Genomic DNA, 20,160 nt, shown 5'->3' with positions numbered 1-20,160 from the left:
TATTTGAATTGGTACTGTTAAAAACATAATGATATTGATTCCTTTATACAAGGTGAGCATCCTGAATTATCGACTGTAGCTGATATTATTCTGAACGCAAATGATCACATCAGTTAGTCTTTTAAGATTATAGAAAGAGGAAATCTTCCCATATTATTATTAGAAAAATTGCCCCAAATTTTAAGCCAACCACAAGCTAGGTGATACGGAACCATTGTATATGATGGAACCTCCTTGACCGTGCGATTTTTATCTGCCAATAATTTGTATAATAAATAATTAATATCTACATACGTTGTATTAAGTGACGTAGTGGACCGGTGACAGTGCAGTGAATGTGTTATGTCGTGGCAGTGAAAAACAAAAATCAAAATGATGTATTTTTTCATAGGTGCCCTTAGCTGTGTGGTCTTTGTGATATCAGTTTTTCACTATATCTGCCAAGGTAAGTATGAAAATCACATTAAATTCCTACTTCAGATATTAATTATTTATTATCCACTACTGAACTAGAGCCTTCCCCAGTCTGCTCAAAATATTTCGTGACAAATCCTGTCAATCAAACAATCATGTTTATATCCGTTGTCTGCATACCTACATAGGCGTAGTACACAAGCTTGCGCACACAGATTAAGAATTAATTCATATCTATAAAAGCGAAAGGTCACTGACTGACTCACTCATCACGAAATCTCAAAAACTACAAGTGCCTAGCACTTATAGTTTCTAAGTAGACTCCTAAGTCTCAAATTTTGCATGGGGGATTCTTATAATGCTCACTAAGACGAAATTTTGCAAAATTCAACCCCTAAGAGAGTAAAACGGGATCGACGCGTACGAAGTCGCAGGCGGCCGCTAGTAAATAATGTTTATTAAGAACCATTACTATCATTGGCGAAGAAATCAGCATTTTCCTCAAACCTAATACTTTATTGAAACTACAGTAGTTAAACAGAAGTATTATTAATAAACGTTTGAATACATTAATTTACATCTGATTAATTTTATTGTTATCGCGATAGACTCATCTCGTGGTGGACAATCCGACGTCATGCTTACTAGGGTGACCATGCTTTATGTCTAGGAACAAACTATGGTTTATCACTAGACTCTTCTTTGAAAAAATAACACTTGCTAGATTGCAATATTATTTTTAACCTTTGGAAAGATGAGAGACGTGTGATTGGACAGAACACATTTTATACTGAAATATTTATTTAATTTCATTTGAATCCTTTTCTAGTTTTTTTTACTTTTTAATTAGGTACATATATAGTCTACTTATTAATAAAACGTGTTGTTTGTAAGAAGTCTTCTTTACATTTGTCATATTTTTTTGTTCTTAAACGCTTTATTGATAATACGGGACCATATGATAAAATAAATAGTAGCCGTAATAATCTAAATAAATAAATTGTAAATTCCACTTCCACAAGATATATAACTAACTAACCGATCAAAGGTTGAGTCCGACTGGAAATACTTTTTGATAGGTCATCAAAAATAGGTACAACTTCTAATACTTTTTACATCCAATAACTTTTACATACAGAAGGCTATCCCATATCCCTTGTGAACCATGGCCACACCATACTAAGCTATTCAAGTGCATTACAAGTTATATAAGGCTAGCTACACCGCGTAGGACTCAGTCGTGCGCGTGCGTCTCTTCCTGTCGCACCGGAAGTTGACCTCTAAGGTCTAAGTTTGAAGGTTCAAAGTGAAGTGCAGTGAGAATGGTTGAGAGTAGTGAAGGATCTGCGCCTAAACCCGGTATGTTTAAAAATAAGAGTCGAATTAATTAAGGAGGTCATTTTTTTTGTATTAAAGACATGTTTCAAACGCTACCGTTGTATTAGGAAGATATGTTTATAAATAGTAATTAAAATTTCTTAGCGATTAGAGTCGCTTCTCAAACTAAATTTTAAATTAGGTAACAACTTGAAAAATTGAACTGTCTAAAGACAATTGAAAGACGACCAATTCCCGCCTTAGGCAGTTCGATTTTTTCAAGTTGTTTATTTAAAATTTAGGTTAAAAATATCTCAAATTCAAATTCAAATTCAAATTGTTTATTTGCCTACTAAGTGTACATTAAAGGTCTTATCATTAATACATGAGTGCTTATTACTTAGTTACCTAGTTAAGGCATTGCAAAGGTTTGATGGGAGGGCTACATTATTTATTTTTATAAATAAGTAAGTAAGTATGAGTGTTACATTAATATTAAATCAAATATTCTATTGAATATAATATATTATGTTATATATAATATATTTGCTAAATACTCAGAGCGCCATAATGAGGTATTTTAATAAAAAATTAAAAAGTATAAAAAGTTAGTTTGTTGTATTATTTATATGTTGTTTTATAGGGTTTGTTATTTAAATATTCGTCTAGTTTGTAGTAGCAGTTATTTATTAAGAATTGTTTTAGCTTGTTGTTAAAAATTGTGTACTTTTGTTCGTTTTTTATTTCCAGTGGTAATTTATTGTATAGCTTGATGGCCATATAGTATGGGCTGCTATTCAGCATTTTAATTCTCGAGTATGGTAGGCATAATTTTTCTTTATGACGAGTGTTTACGTTATGGGTGTCTTGCATTTTTTGGAATGAATTTATGTTTTTATAAACAAATGAACATAAATCGTGTATGTATATTGATGTTAGAGTCATTAATTTGTATTTTTTGAAATATGGTTTACAGCTTTGTGTATTATCTATTTGGGCTATAATTCTTACACATTTTTTCTGTAGTAGAAACAAGTCATTGGCATTTACGCTGTTGCCCCATAGCATTATGCCATATTTCAGCCAGGAATATGCGTACGCGTAGTATGTCGTTAATGCTGTTTCTGTGTTGGTGCTGTGTTTGATTTCGAAAAGGGCGTATGTGAACTTTGATAATTTAGTTTTTATTTGATCGATATGTGTTTTCCAATTGATGTTTGTATCTATATGTAGTCCTAGCAATTTAAAAGTATCTACTGTTTCTAATTGTGTTTTGTCCAGTATTATATTTATGTTTAGGGGAGCTATTGTATATGGTCGGAATTGCATTATTTTTGTTTTATTAAGATTTATTTCTAGGTTGTGTAGTTTAAGCCAATGTGTAATATTTGATAATGTATCATTGATAAGGGTGTTAGGATTTGAGTTTTTTTCGCACTTGATTAAAATAGACACGTCGTCTGCAAAAAGTATGGGAAATGATATTTCTCTATTTAAGATTTTCGGAAGATCGTTAATATAAATTAAAAAGAGTACACAACCTAGTACACTTCCCTGGGGGATGGAACAGGTCATGTCTCTTTCTTCTGATGTGATTATTTCTATTTTGTTCGTTGAAGTGTTGTGGTATTCTATTTGGACTATTTGTTTTCTGTTTGTTAGGTATGATTTGAACCAGTTGTATGCAGTACCTCGTATACCTGAGCCATATAATTTGGACAAAAGGATGCTATGTGACGAGAATAGTCACTCAGCAAGTGAAAGGTCGAAGGTTCAATAATACTTGAATCAGTTTATATTTAAGTGAATATTTCAGATATTTTAATAAAAGAAGAATTGAAACATTTTGACGAATAAGAATTATAGATAAAATACAGTTCTTCTTGGGCATAGATTTGCGGCAAACACTCAAAAACTGTCCAAAATATTATCAATTTTTAAATAAGTTTGTTTTTTAAATATATTTTTTTCAGTAGATCTATTTCACATTAAATAGAATGTTTTCAAAGTGCTGTTTTTATTATTATTCGTTAAACTAAAATCCAAACTCCGTTATGAGAATTAACAGAATATTCGTTAAAAAGTTTATTTCCGATAAATATTTTTAGAATTAAATCAGTGCAATCAATCAATGTTATTTACATCTAACCACCACATTTTCCAATAAATGAGTGCACTTTAAACTACAAGTGCAGATAGTGTTTTCTTATCTTCTATTTACTAACAATGTTTATTAGATAGCATGACACTTCAGCTACTAACGATTGCCAGAAGTACTTTGATTGGTCTTCCACTTGATCTATAATGCTGGACTAACCGTGATCAGATGTTTCATCATAAACTAGCTCTAGTTCAGTCTAGTTTTGTTAGCATTCATAGCAGCCATAGGACGCCCACTGCTGAACATAGCCCTCCCCCAATGCTTTCCATGTTGCCCGGTGGGAAGCGGCCTGTGTCCAGCGCCTTCATGCTACCTTTATGATGTCTTAGCATTAGCAATATCTATTAGTGTTGAATTGATAAATTTACTAATATTTACGCTAATTCCTGCAGCTAAGCTAAATTTTATTGTTTGTGTAAGGAATTGGTTCTGCAGAATAGACCAAGGTCAGCCCTCGACCCTCAAATCAGCATAATATCGCTAGGATATGTTCGCTTTTTATTTTTGGACAGTTGTTTTCAGGTCTGAATCAGGAATATTGCATAAACTCTACTACCTGTAAATAAGTATTAAGCCGTGATTCATCAAACACGTTCTTATTGGTTAGATTAAGCTTATCGAATGCTATAGTAGCTCTAAAGTTACTTACTTAAACTGGTTACAATTTATAAAATCCAAAAAAGTTTCAAAAGTCATCTCTAAAGACTCATAAATTAAGCTACTAAGCAGCGCTAATAACTGTTAACGAACTAAGAGTAGGTACGCTAAGTTGTGTTAGTTTAAGCAAATTGAGATCATCTGAATGCTAAATCTGTTACATTAATTAAGTTCTAAGAACTTAGAATTTTATCACTTAACTGTATATCATAGACAATGTTACAGTTATAGATTTCTATATGATAAAATAGTTTATCATGTTTTGTAAAGTCAAACAAACAGCACAGCTGACTTCGGTTCGAATGCTACTGATGCGGAGTTTTGGGCTGACACTGTATGGGTTTGTTGTCGACAAGAAGAAAAAGGAGCACAGCTGACTCTACATTTTTACAAAACAATACTTTATTTATGACATCCACATAAACGCCGCAAAGGTTAACTTGATGTGCCGCTATTCGTACCTACACAAGCACATAGAGACGAAACGAATCGATTTGAAATTGACTGTTTTTTTGTTCAAAGGCATACAATTCTATTGCGGCGGATGTGTAGGTATTTGTATTTATGCATATCATTCGCGCCATTCATCAAGTTAAAAACCCAAGCGTACTATGAAGTACCCTCTACGGAAGTACAGGTAAAGACAGGCTGGCTTGGTGGTTCATATGTAGTAGATATACCTACTGTCCATAACTGTGCTAGAAACCACGGTGTATATCCCTGTCTCGTCGTTCGTCGTTTCAGCCGAAAGACGTCCACTGGTGAACATAGGCCTCCCCAAGGTTTTCCACAATGAACGGTCCTACGCTGCCCGCATCCAGGCTCTTCCCGCGCCCCATACCAGATCGTCGGTCCACCTAGTAGGAGGCCTGCCCACGCTACGTCTTCCAGCCCGTGGTCGCCACTCGAGAACTTTCCTGCCCCAACGGCTATCGTCTCTACGAGATATGTGTCCCGCCCACTGCCACTTGATTTTAGCAATTCTGCGAGCTATGTCGGTTGCTTTGGTTCTCCTGCGGATCTCCTCATTTCTGATTCGATCATGCAGGGAAACTCCGAGCATAGCCCGCTCCATCGCCCTTTGGGTGACCTTGAGCCTTCTTATGAGGCAAAAAAAAACCCTGTCTAATACAAACATTTGTGTGCATGTCTTTATGTATGATGGTATCAGTATTTATGTCAATTATGTCTTTAAAAAGTATGACACTGAAATTGTAAACCTTTGCTTGTGTAAAGAAAACTCACGCATTTATCCTGACATGCTCGTAAGGGTATGTCATGAAACTGGTCTTCCGCGAAGGCCCAACAACGATACTTTACCTTAACACCGTAATAGTCTATTATGGTACTAACTTTTTGCTAAGCTTAATTGGAGTTTTAACCTAATGCTTCTTCTCAGCACTGGCCCATTTATTGTCCCGAAGCAGTGGTAGGGTTAATATTGGGACGTGTAAAAGTGCTTTTTAAAAGCCTATTTGCAAAAATAAATGAGTTTTATGAGTTTTTTAATAAAAACTCCTTAAGCTGTCTAATACAAGTTAATTTACAACGCTTAATAAATGGATCCATAACAGTGTTACGGTGGTAATAAAATAGAGCTGACCACCTAAAATTCAGTGTAATAACAAACTACCAGTTTTCAGCCACAAATCCCGTACATATCTACATAGTGACTGTGCAACCAGTTGCCAAATTTTTAGGAGCGATTCACGATCAGTACGATAGTCAATTTACGTAAAGAAAACAATTTTTTTTCATAATTTATTACATTTATCCGCCGCGCGCGGTTTTAAAATTGATTTACGTAGATAATTTACTTCGTTCATAGAAAAATACGCATACACAGTTAACTGCAAAGCTTAATAGGCAATTTATGGTGGGCGAAAATAAGCCTTAGCCTTTAAAACTTACGATAGGCACCCACGAATTTCAATTTTTTTTTCTCTAAAAATACAACGATTAAAATAATTACGATAAAGTTATACAAAAAAAATACAAAAAAAAAATACAAAATATTTTATTTCATTACAAAAGTACATTAAATAACATACAGGGTTTGGAGTTTCCTTTTAAGCATACAGTTGCTTGTGTTAGGAAACACCGCTCTTGTGTTAACAATATTTAAGTAGAACTTATTCAAATCTCTATTGTACCGCGTGTGTGTGTGTGTGTGTGTGTGTGTGTGTGTGTGTGTGTGTGTGTGTGTGTGTGTGTGTGTGTGTGTGTGTGTGTGTGTGTGTGCGCGTGCGTGCGTGCGTGCGTGCGTGTGTGTGTGTGTGTGTGTGTGTGTGTGTGTGTGTGTGTGTGTGTGAGTGTGTGTGTGTGTGTGTGTGTGTGTGTGAATACTATGTATAAGGTTTGACTAGGTTTTCGATATCGTCATAGTTTTTGGTCTTATACGAGATACTCGTCGGCAGATATACTCAAGACGCACAGAGACATTCTTGTTCCTCCGATCACCTACTTGTGCAATGCCTGTTTTTTGTCTGGCACTTTTCCTAACGCTTTCAAGAAAAGTATTCTCCGTCCGATTTTTAAAGGTGGTGAAAAGGGTAATGTCTCGAACTATCGTCCAATCTCTATCCTTACATCCTTATCTAAGATTATAGAACGTATGATCAATAAGAGGCTTACCAACTATCTTGAGTCGAACGGACTTCTATCAGATAGACAATATGGTTTTCGTGCAGGAAAATCCACTGATGAAGCCGTTCACGAGCTCACTGATTGTATTGTTCGGGGTTTGGACGGTGGGAAAAAGTGTCTTGCTATATTTTTAGATTTAGCTAAGGCATTCGACACAGTCTCGGTTCCACTTCTGATAGAAAAACTGGAAAGTATGGGTATCAGAAATATTCAATTAAATCTGTTTAAAAGCTACCTCACTGGAAGAAAACAGTGTGTTCGTATTGGAGACTTCACCAGTGATGAGGAAACAGTGAGTTTTGGCATCCCTCAAGGGAGTATATTGGGCCCTACCTTGTTTCTAATTTACATAAACGACTTGTGCTCGATGAAGTTAACTGATGGTAACATCCTATCTTTTGCGGACGACACATCACTGATTTTCAAGGGTGATACTTGGAGGGATACTTTTATTGCAGCGCAATCGGGTCTAAATGAAGTTCTTAAGGCAATTTACTGACAATTAATACAGACAAAACTAAATATATAACATTCGTCATCCGCAAAGCGGCTCTTCCAGTGGATAAAAATCTGGCTCTTACAGCACATACTTGTATTGACACCTCTACATGTAACTGTAATAATCTTAAAAGTGCTACGAATATCAAATACTTAGGTGTTATCATTGACCAACATCTTAATTTTCGCTGCCACCTGGAACAGCTTTCTTCGAAAGCATACAAACTCACATATTATGTTTTTAAAATACTCCGCCACTTCGCCGAGTTTGAGATAATTCGTTCAGTATATTATGCTCTATGTCAATCAGTGTTTGTTTATTGTATCTCTAGCTGGGGTGGCGCAGCCAAAACGGACCTAAAATCCCTAGAAGTTGCCCAAAGAGCCATTCTTAAAGTAGCGACCTTCAAACACTACCTTCATCCAACAAATGACCTATATAGGGAGTGGAGTGTACTCTCAATCCGACAACTATTCATACTCCAAATAATATTAAAACAACACTCAAAAACATCTTATGACCCCAGGACACAACTAATTAGACGTAAAGATATTGTATGTACTCTTAAAGGGTTTAAAACAACTTTTGCCAAAAAATTCTTTTGCTTTTTGGGACCATATTTATATAACAAAATTAATCGTTTACTTAATATACACTACTACTTTTTATCACCGGAAAATTTTTAACAGGTTATGTAGAAATGTGTGAAAATTATAAAGTAAAAAAAAAAATTAAATTTTTATAAAGTTAATTTTTTTATTAAATTTTCTTTAGTCCCTATTTTACGCGTCACAGCTGGGCCACTCCGCTGCTCGTTCATTCAGTAGAGTAGTCGTACGCGCTCGCACATTGATCTGTCTGTCTCGCTCACGCCTTGACCACGCTTCCAGTGTTATTATTACTAATTTAGACCATTATAATGCAACATTTCAAGTAATTTTGAGTTCTAATAAGTGTTTCATTACACTTACGTACTTCTTTACGTGGTATTCTGACTGTTAACACTAATTGTAAGTTAATAATACAATGAAATACCTACCTACTGTGAATACGTTACGAATACACACCAATGTGTCGTTACGAGGCTACTACGACTTTAAAAGAAATTTGTAATTCAAAGATCTGCCAAAACAGCGGCTTTCAGTGTTATCATCACAGAATAATAATAATGTATTACTTAGCTACATATCATTGGCTATTTTTATTGCAACATTTCAAGTAGGTAATTAGAATTGTAATTGAACGCAGGGCAAAGGACGAAAACAGTAATTTAGTAATTACGTAATACGTCACGTTGTATTTCTGTGAGTTTTTAACACTAGTTAATAATAATACCTACTGTGTAACTCCAATTGAGATCGCGCGTCGTTCGTAGTTCGTGAATTTAAGATCCGCCATAACAGCTGAGTGGTGCGAACAGTTTTAGATGGTGGTTTTAGTAGGCGCTTAGGTAAAATAATAAAAATAATTCAACTTTCCCTTCATACTTACCCGGGCTTAGGATCGGCCTTAGGACCGGCAAAATTCAATGCTTTGATAAGCACCCTGCATCGTGCTGAAGTGTGGCTGTCCCGGTACAGTCGCAAAACTGCACTACACAATTTCTCCGGCCAAGAATAATAATGCACGTATCATTAACACGTATTCACGTGAGGTGAATTGGTAAGACAACGTAAACGTAACGACACTATTGACTTGATTGATACAATGTTAACAAGACACTTCACGACCGATAAAGAGCTCGCGCGCGCGCAACTGACCGACCGCGGCCGGCGGCCGGAAGAGCGAGTCGCTCGTGGCTCGCGGGTGATAATGGCTGCACAACAAACGTACACCGCCGCCTTTAGGAAGCGTCGGGCCGGCAACGTCGCATCTCTCTCCATAGTAACGGGCGGCCTTGCGTTGAGCGTAAATAGTGCTAGCGACGCATGTGTCCAAATATTACCAATTTTGGGATGAAATTTTGAGTAGCTTTATTTAACTTTTTTTTTGCATAAATAGGATCAGTATCAATAACTCATTACCCAGATTTTTTTTTTCCGGTGATAAAAATGTAGTGGTGTATATCCACTAACAAAAGTAGAATGCAAGAAACTTCTAACCGAATGGTTAATATCTAAAAATTACGAAGAAAGTGAGGCTTTTATTAAAACAATACTATAACTAACACATAACACACACACACACACACACACACACACACGCATGCACACACACACACACACACACACACACGCACGCACACACACACACACACACACACACACACACACACACACACACACGCACGCACGCACGCACACAAAAGATTAGAAAGAAAGATTGCTTTTAAAGTTAAAGTTAAATTTTGAAATAGTACTTCTTATAATTTATTTTTGCCTATTTGTGTAAATCACATGTTATCATTCTATTTTTTTATTTTATTTTTAGTTTGTTCCTAATATAAAATACCTTAAATAGATTAACACAACCACGCAGTATCGATTAACCGGTGGTGGAGGCCTGGTGTGCTGTAGCACAGGGTATCCTAGTACGGACACCAGTCTCTACGAAATACTTAATTTTGTTACTTGTTGTTATAATTACCCGTTACAAATTGTGACTTTATGTATTTTGTAAAGAGAGAAATAAATAAAGTTATTATATATTATTATATTATTATATAAGGTGTTATTTTTTGTACTGATCATACTTTACCAACGCATCTAATAAAATCATACAAATACAACCCAAGTGTTTTTAAAAAAAAATTCAGGCTAGTTTTTGTTTTTACTTTTCCTAACAAAAAAAAGATATTATTTTTACAACCATCCTGTCTTCACTCACTGCCTCTCTCTCTTTCTTTACTCATTTCATTCATACGAGTACGAACAATGGCCGCGCGCATTCATTCAACGTTCACACACATAAAGGTTAGATTACACTAAACCTACGTTACCAAAAATTATCACTCGTGAGTATGTACGATGTTACGTCATGTTAATAGGTACTACGCGCTGGGAGAAACAAAATCTAGCTACATAAGTAGGTAAATAAGTGTATTTTCATTAGTGTAATAGCGGGGGACTTTTCCAACGAACCGAGGCGAATCATCCGCGTTAAACTAGAAATTTAAAAAAGGATAGAAATTGGAATTCAATATCTACGTTTTCGTAATGCCTACGCAATTTATTTAGAGACGTAATAAAAAATTGATAGGTACATACATACCTATTACTACTTCGCTTCGCTTCAGTGGAAATGCACCCTAATATTGAATAGGTGTTGTAAATAAAACTCACTGATCAATTTTCCTGGTTTTAATTCCTAAATTATGATTTGCCATCACACTTTAGATTCATTGATTTTACTTATTCACACATTTACCTATTTTGAATGTTGTTATTTAAAGTTCCTAGGTTATTATTACACTAATCACAATACATTTTGAACGTCAAGCCTTTGTTGAATGTTCACGTAAACACTGTCTTGCACTGTCTAATCTAGCCACGATCGAATTGAGGTAATGCTTTCGGGCTGCACACTTGCTTGCTGTTCACTAGACACCACGTCGGATGTTGTATTCATAATTCGCGCACTAACTTTTTTACGGAAAAAGTCCCTTTCGCGTAAACAAGCACTCATCTGTCCAAATCACACTGTAGGTATGTACCTAGGTAGACTTCCGCAATAACCATCGATAGAACTAGGTCGCGGTCGTGGCCCTCTGGCAACAACTCCTTGATAAGGCATTCCGTATTTTTACGCAAAAGCCGCCGTCTGCGGCGCTCGCATCTGGGTACCGCCAGCACTGTGCCGGTGATTGAAATTGAAATCCAGAACTTCGTCCTCGAAGCGCACGGAATCTCGTCAAGTCAGGATACGGCTGCGCTCCCTGAAGCGCTGCGCGGCTCCAAACAAGCAAGGTATGAAGGTTTTCGACTCGTCAATGTTTCTCGTCGGCCAGTTAGTGTGCCCGAAACATAATTTCACCTGCGTTTTGTTATTGATCAAGCGCGGCATTGTAATAAATCACACATACACTGCAATACGTTTGGGCGCATTGGACGGACTGGGACGATTATTTATGTTGTTGCGCTCCCGCATGCCGATCGGCGGCTCGGCGCGGGCTGTGGGCGCGGAGCGACTGGCAGCGAGCGATATCAATATGGCCGACTCACGCGGCGCGGCACGTGGCAGTGGTCGTTGCCCTCGGCCGGCTACTACGATAGTGCGTACAAACGAATACTCACCGCGCTCAAAGGATGATTTATTTTTTATTTTTTTCGAAACATTCTTTGTCGTTTTACTCGAAAACTAGCCTGCATTTTTTTTTAAAAACACTTGGGTTGTATTTGTATGATTTTATTAGATGCGTTGGTAAAGTATGATCAGTACAAAAAATAACACCTTATATATATATTATATTATTATATTATATCTTAAGCCATTCTGTGATTCTGTTTTTACTCATGGATAGTCAACGGATAAATATTTAATTCATTGTTAAGGACATTATAAATAGAGGATGACAGTCTACCGTATTGACGTTTAGCAAAAGTAGTTTTGACCTTAGCTGTAGGAACAACATTTTTCTTTCTTCTGCTATCAGTATTTATAAGTTTGATGTCGTAGGGAAAGTATTTGTGTATTTTTAAGGCAATCAGGAGCACATAAAGCTTACGTACACTAAGGAGGCCCGACGTCAGGAAGAGCATATCAGTAGGAAACCTGTAGGGTTTGAAGTACATAACTTTCACCAGCGATCTTTGAGCTCTTTCAAGTTCCAAAAATTTCATTTTAGATGCACCTCCCCAGATCGGCAGACAATAACCTAAAACCGATTGGGCTAATGAAATATATACTTGGTTTAATAATTCCCTATTTGCAATATGACGTAATATCTTGAAAGTCCAAATTAGTTTTCTAATTCTATTTAAGATCAATTCAATGTGAACATGCCAGGATAATCTTTGATCAAATATTATTCCTAAATATTTAGTATGCTCAACTTTCTCCAGGTCAACGCACGAGCAGTCAGAATCCGAAAAGTTTTTGCAATTATGAATTTTTATTTTGAAATCGGCAGCAGGTTGAGAACGATCATAAATGGAGAAACAGATATAGTGCGTTTTTGCAGTATTTAACGTTAAGAGGTTATCCTCGAGCCAATGTGATACCACTGTCAAGCCATTCTCAGCAGAAATTCGAGTACATTCCCAAGTTTTCCCAGTAAAAAGAAGAGCAGTGTCATCTGCGTACGTAAAAACACGTCCATTGGTCAAAGTCAAATTACTGAGTTGGTTAATGTAGACAAGAAACAATGTCGGGCCCAGGACACTGCCCTGAGGTACCCCATAGGTTATATTTTCATCGTCGCTAATATGATTTCCTATCTTAACTCTCTGTTTTCGCTCCGACAAGTAGTCCTTAAATAACCGCAGCGGGAGGCCTCGAACACCAATGCTCTGTAATTTTTCTAGAAGAATAGGCACAGAGACTGTGTCGAAGGCCTTTTTCAGGTCTAAGAAGACTACTAGACATTTGTTACCACTGTCCACTGCTTCTGTCACGGAAGAAGCTAGTTATATAGTTCTATAGAGCTTATTAAAAAACTTTGGCAACTGTTTGCAATTTCACCCTGTATACAGTGGCTAGATTAGAGCCATAACCACAATGCTAATAACTGGCAGCAACCAATATTATCTACAGCGTGTGCTCTTCCGGCCATACTGCATCCCCTTTGTTTCGGCCTTTTCAGCGATAATGCAATAAATATCGCTGGCAGGTAGTTAGCGGCACACGTGATATATCCCATAGTATCCCCACAAACCGCATTGCCCTCATAATAAATCTCTTGTTATGCTTTGTTTTAAATTCATCTTTTTATTATGTAGGTAGTTGTAATAATCCAACTTCCTACTATCCTCCTAATATTATAAATCCTACTAATATTATAAATGCGAAAGTTTGGATGTCTGGATGTTTGTTACTCTTTCACGCAAAAACTACCAAACGGATTTTGATGAAACTTTACAGTATTGTTGTTTATAACCCAGAATAACATAATTATACGCTATAATTCGGGTGAAGCCGCGGGCAAAAGCTAGTGCGTTCATAAACCTAGTGTCAGCAGCTTAGTGTCGCTTCTAGGTACTCAATGATATTTGTGATGGCTTACTTGTTCGACTGCTTAACGTTGCTTTAATACTAATGAGCTTATTTTGACCGACAGCGAAAGCATGGAAACATACTAAAGCTTCAACCAGTCCGCGTGCAGATCGCCATTGCCGGCGCATTCACGGCGTAATCATAAGGAAATGACAGGTCCCGTGAACTGTCATGGGTCGCGCGACCTGTCAATGGCTTTGATCGCGCCGGCAATGGCGATATGCATGCGTTGGTATGGTTGAACCCTTACATAATGTACTTAAAGTTAGATTGACTGGCAGTGCCTAGTGGTCACAACAATAAAATTTAAAATTAGTTTTAACTAACACCCCGACTTCTGCCTGTAACGTCTTAATTTTTTCTTCCATAAATCAAAACATTGCACTACATTTTCATCGATTTATTAATCATACGTCAAACGATAGCATTATATTGACTCTACCAACACTTATAAGTCATTCTTGCACACTTACCACCGTCTGAAACTGCAAATCAAAACTTCCCATCTCTTTTACGCAAGTTACAATGCCAACACCACTAAGAGAGATGGCTGCAATACATCGCCTTCATTTCCCCGGGTAGGTCAGAAGAAGGCAGCAGGAGGAAAACGAGGAAAGAGGGAAAAACCTCATTAACTAATGAGTCGGCATCCGTCTCGATCGCGGGCAGAACAATTTAATTACAGTTCTTCTGCGATTGTGCCAACAGTTGATTTGAACTTATTTATGCGCTTCATTCACTCATAATCATAATTTGTATCCGTAAATAAAATTCAGGCAGAAGTTTCATGTTGTAAAACTTTAGACAACTCTTAGGCTGAGTTGCACCATCTTATTTTGACTTTAAGAAACGTCAAAAATCTGTCAAACTCCATACAAAAAGCACCGGTTATTGTTAAAGTTACGGTCAAAGTAAAATGGTGCAACTGAGTCTTAACGTCATCATAAATATTAAATAACATGTGCCCAATTTCGGAGAAGTTAAACCTTAGAGTAAGTTAAATATTAATGTAGACAAATATGTAGCGTATTCACAAAATTCTATCTCTCTCTCTCTCTCTCTCTCTCTCTTTGTGATAATTATAGTCACATGTTTTATTTTTAAATGCTCATTGGAGAATAAATTAGGTACCTATGTTTATAATAAACACATGTAAATACAGCAAAAAACTTTCAATTCAAATCCAAGTATGTTGTGGGGACGTCTTTAACTATTTTTTATTGTTTTTCTATTCAAAAACTGCACATCCGTGAGGTTGTCGTGTTGTCTGCATTGTTTTTTTCTTTGAGATTGTGGTCTCAGTGTATATGGATATGACATCATTACCAGTTTAATAAACAAAACTTTTTGTAATGTTTTGTTCTAGTTTGACCTTAAAGTAGGCGGCGGATTATAGATATCACCTTATTTTGAATAAAAAACTGAAAAACACTCATTAAACTTTATTTTTGAAAATAGGATCTTTAAAAGCACTTTTACACGTCCTATTATTAATCCTACCACTGCTTCGGGACAATAAATGGGCCAGTGCTGAGAAGAAGCAGCGCTAGAAACTCAGTTACTATTGTCAGCCAAGGTCAGTATTGTCTTGTCTAGGTCCCAAAATAGCCATTACAATTTTAGCACCCCATTGCAAGTCTGTGTTTCTATACCTTTAATCTAAAGAATATAGAAATCCGAAGTTTAATAAAAAAATTCCTCCATTGCAAAATGAGTCCTTTAAATTGGTAATCTTGTAAATAAATAAATGATATCTATTTATTTATTTCACTACCTTGCCTCACTGATCACTGGTATCACTTAAATAAATAAATATCCTTGGACATTTACACTGCGCTTCTAGTCCCAAACTAAGCAAAGCTTGTACTATAATACTTTGTTTTTTAAATATACATATTATACATAGAAAACACCCAGTCCAATACTAACAAATATATTCATGCACACAAATATTTGTACTGTGCGGGAATCAAACCCGCAACCTCCGGAATAGTAGTCCGTTTCAAACCACTACACCAAACGGCCGACGGAAACTTCTAATGTTTATGTGTTATTTCGGTCCTATACCAAATACGGAAGAGTCATGCAATTATGGTATGCATTGACCATCATTATTCAAAATATAATTCGTGTTAGATCATCGGGACCTAAATAGAATCATTATTGTCATAGCAATGATTAGGTATGAAAAATTACTTCCGTCAGTAAAATGGTGCTCAATTGCTTAGCTGTTGTTAAGTATAATAGTTTTTTCCATGGTAATTTACAAGTTTAGATTGCACGAGTATTGTTTTGCCAGTGAATTATGAAATCAAGTTATTTCTTGTTGCTGGTAATCGACTGAAACGATTTCCTTCTGTTATAATTTAAATAGATAAATAATTATAAAGACTTTGGCATACGGCTAGTGCGAATTTGCGAGTACATAATTAAGATATTGGACTACCTAACCGATTTTAGAAGACGCTAGTTCCCCTTTTATTGTCGGAGGAACTAGACAAAATCATAAATTACACTTTTCACTAAACAAGCACATTTATCTAGGTGAGAAATAGGTATACGGTGAGGTTTTTTTGGAAACCCTTGCTTGAAATTTTGGAAATACGCAATGATTTGAATTTGATAGTAATCATGAACCTTAAAAAATATTGAAGTATGTTTATTAAAAGGAAAAATGATTCTACATCGTTTTGTAAAATTTTGCATTCTAGGCGACTTCAGTTTGCAGCCGGTGTCGAATTTGTTTGAAAATGTTTGAATGGCACAAAAACAGTATTTTTTACCTTTACCGACACCGATCCTATATTCACCGGAGGCTAACTGCCGTGGCGTGGTTTTCACGTAAAAATAAAGAACAAAATAGCAAAACAAACTTGTGTCAATTTTGTCCGCACACAGACGTGAAGCGATTTGGATTATATTGTTTGGTAACAATTTAACAAACGTATTTAGTCATCGACGAGTAGGTGCCTGATTCTCCTTATTAGTTTAAAAAGTCAAGCTGGTATTAAATATATTAAAAAACTTCATTACGATTTTACAAGGATGATATTATTATATTCATGCTTGTTAATTCAACCTCGTTAAAATTTCATCTCATGATACATAATACTCAAATTAAAATGCTGTCTCATTTGCGAAGTTAGCGCAGGCAGCATTCATTTTCTCATTTGTTTTTTTCTTAATTGCTGAAAATGGCGAACTTTGGATTTTTTTGAGGTTAAATGTTCTCAATTTTGCTTGACATGAGTTATAAATGAAACGAAATTGATATGAGATACACAAAATAAAACATGCTACGTTTTTTCAGATTCATTTTAACCTGCATACTCATCAGAATCATCAACAGAAATAATTTATGTAGACAAAACAAGCGCCTATTATAAGACAAACTAGCGGCCGCCCGCGACTACGTACGCGTGGATCCCGTTGTACCCCCTTATGGGTTGAGTTTCGTAAAATCCGTTCTAAGTGAGCACCTACATTCTTAAAGGAACCCCCATGCAAATTTTGAGACTCTTAGCACTTGTAGTTTCTGATATTTCGTGATGGGTGAGTGAGTCAGTGACCTTATATAATCCCAACTAATATTATAAATGCGAAAGTAACTCTGTCTGTCTGTCTGTCTGTCTGTCTGTCTGTCTGTCTGTCTGTCTGTTACGCTTTCCCGCTTAAACCTCGCAACCGATTTTGATGAAATTTGGCATAGAGATAGTTTGAGTCCCGGGAAAGAACATAGGATAGTTTTTATCCCGGTTTTTGAAACAGGGACGCGCGCGATAAAGTTTTTCTGTGACAGACAAAATTCCACGCGGGCGAAGCCGCGGGCGGAAAGCTAGTAGGTAATAATTGCATTCCTGTTGACCAGCTGGGATGAAATGCATTCCCTCAAGATAAACAGTATCCAATCAGTGCGGGTTATTGCGAGTGAGGCACGGGACGACGTCAAATGTGTCCGCGGCCGAGCACGACACTAGCTGATTCGTTCTGAGGATTGTAGGTGCGCGTGCGACTTAGTCGCATTATTCAGATGAACCTTTCATGCTAGCACACCTCTACCACCACCACGAGTCTCTGCAATGAGACAAATAGCAACGTGGATATTAACGCAGAAACGCTAGTCTTTTTCGCTACTAACCCGCGTTAGTCGCATTTGCAACGCAACTAATGCGTTACAGCAGCGCGACTGCATCGCTACAAAAAGTCGCCGTGGGCGAGGGCCCTAACACATAGTTCGTAGAACTGATGACCGTTGGGGCAGAAAATTTCGAATGGCGAACACAGACTGGAGAACATAATCTAGCCAAGCTCCCAATCGCTGGACCGACAATCTAGTGAAGATCATTCTCAGGAAGCACCTGGATGCGGGTAGCATAGGACCAGTGGTTGTGGCAATTCTTGGGGAAAGTCTTTATCTAGCAGTGGACGTACTTTGGTTGAAATAAACGAATTGAACGAAAGACATACAGTATCGTTTATTTGAAACCGTTAATCCATAGAATACTATAGATAAACGCAAGATTAAAGTCGCAAGTGTGTGTGCAACTGCCGCCACACAGAAGCGTATTGACGTGGAAATATCCACCGGGATCTATAACCGGGAACTCGCCGTTCCGAAGTATGGGTCCGGCGATATATAACAGCACATCAGACTACACATTTTTGTTCGAAAACCGATCTTATTGCAACGCCATAAGAGCTTAGAATGTGAACTTGATGTGCCGTGTCCGTACAGCCATGAAAACGAACTGATGTATTGACTCTACTTTTTTACTCGTACATCTGGTGTGGCCGATCTGGTGTACCTAATTCGGAAGTGACTGCTGGTGTACAAAGCTTTCTAAGGCTTATAAGGCCAATATTCGTATAATTAACCCTTAATCGGATAGGAACTTTCAAAATAATAAGGTAGGTACATTACCATTGAGCATTTGAGGGTTAATGTTACGGCAATGTATCTAACAACTATAATTTTCTATTTTATGCAAATAATTATTTATGTAGGCCTTTTTCTGCTTAATTACAGCTTGCTCTACCACTACACCACTATAACATAAATCTGCTGTATATTTTAATACATAACGAAAAATAAAATGGATAATATGTTAGCACTACCCAATTTGTTGTTTTCTCACATATTGTATCAAACTTGAATCGCCTTTTTTTAGTTATACAAAATGGATGATTTCGTTGATTAGATTTTTGGACTGGACTTGATATAGGATTCAAAATGAAAAATCTAATTATTTTTACGTATTCATCAACCATGGACATAAAAATGTCGAATTGGTCAAGTTTTTACGACGACAATTTGCAGTTATAACGTTTTATTATGTCATGGGATTTGATGGGATTCGTTTTATGATTCATTACACCAAGTTTGATAACTCTTTGGAATATTTTGATTCTTTGATTTTGTGGAATTGACGAGATAAGAACAGATTTTATGGACATTAGGTTAAAAGGCAGAAGTTGAAAAATAGGGCTTATTAGCTCTACCGCTCTATTGTTTTCATACTTATGAATTTAATAGCAAAGAATATGCTTTTTGTTAAGAGTAACTTTAGTTAATTCCAAACACTTCACACTGACGCACCATAGGGAAAACGTCATTCAATTCATTTGTTTTTTTCCTGATTCTACTTTTACATACCTACTAGACTGTGAACCATCTGAGGAACCATCACATCAAAGAAATCTCGTATGCTGCTTCATGAAGCAATACATACAACTGTGTTGATGCAATGGCAACGACGTATGCTTTTGCATAACAAATCCTCCCAAAAGTACATCGAATAAAAACAAATAGGTAGGCTGTAAAAACGCAATCGAACTCGCAACAATCATTTTATACTGACGTCACAGCCCAATAAGGATGCGCGCCGCGTGAGTGTCACGGCGACAACAAACGCATAATGGGTTGTGATGCGACAGGACCGGACTCAGTAATCGCATTAAATTATGATAGGCGTTGTTGGCAAACTGGCTAGTCTTTGGACTCTAGCCTAGCAACGGTGTTAGCCATCATGTTTTTATATGTTTTTCGATACGTAGGTTTCTGTAACTGTTGTTTTATATGTGTTCTAAAATATTGTTTTATTTAACGTACAAAGCATTTCCTTTCTGCAGCTAACAGGTGTTTAACGATCTCATTTTGAGAATTGTATACTGGTGGAAAAGAAATTAAACCAAGTTTATATTACATTAGAAAATTTTAAAGCGAATGACAGATGTTATTATTATTATGACTGACATTGGGGCGGGTGTTAACGGGCCGGTTTTCATTCGGCCCGGGGCCTGACCGGATAGAAACCGG

The 20,160-nt window shown here is 36.7% G+C and overlaps 1 protein-coding gene across 2 annotated transcripts in view; it reads left to right on the top strand.

The window, feature by feature from the left end:
* The first annotated feature begins 331 nt into the window (after positions 1-331).
* The window catches only part of LOC135075649 (putative inorganic phosphate cotransporter), a 43,731-nt gene continuing 23,902 nt past the window's right edge, over positions 332-20,160 (top strand). The window contains exon 1 of one of the 2 annotated variants that reach the window (XM_063970058.1): positions 332-445. In XM_063970058.1, coding sequence (XP_063826128.1) covers positions 373-445 — 73 coding nt within the window. In that variant the 5' untranslated portion in view covers positions 332-372. Of the gene's footprint in view, positions 446-1,657; positions 1,774-20,160 lie in introns of those variants that run through there. The other variant, XM_063970059.1, reaches the window with a different exon arrangement.

Source organism: Ostrinia nubilalis, chromosome 10 (assembly GCF_963855985.1).
Source record: "Ostrinia nubilalis chromosome 10, ilOstNubi1.1, whole genome shotgun sequence".
In the NCBI taxonomy this organism is placed as follows: domain Eukaryota; kingdom Metazoa; phylum Arthropoda; class Insecta; order Lepidoptera; family Crambidae; genus Ostrinia; species Ostrinia nubilalis.
Note: the sequence above shows the minus strand (reverse complement) of the source record. Positions and strands in the feature narration are given on the sequence as shown.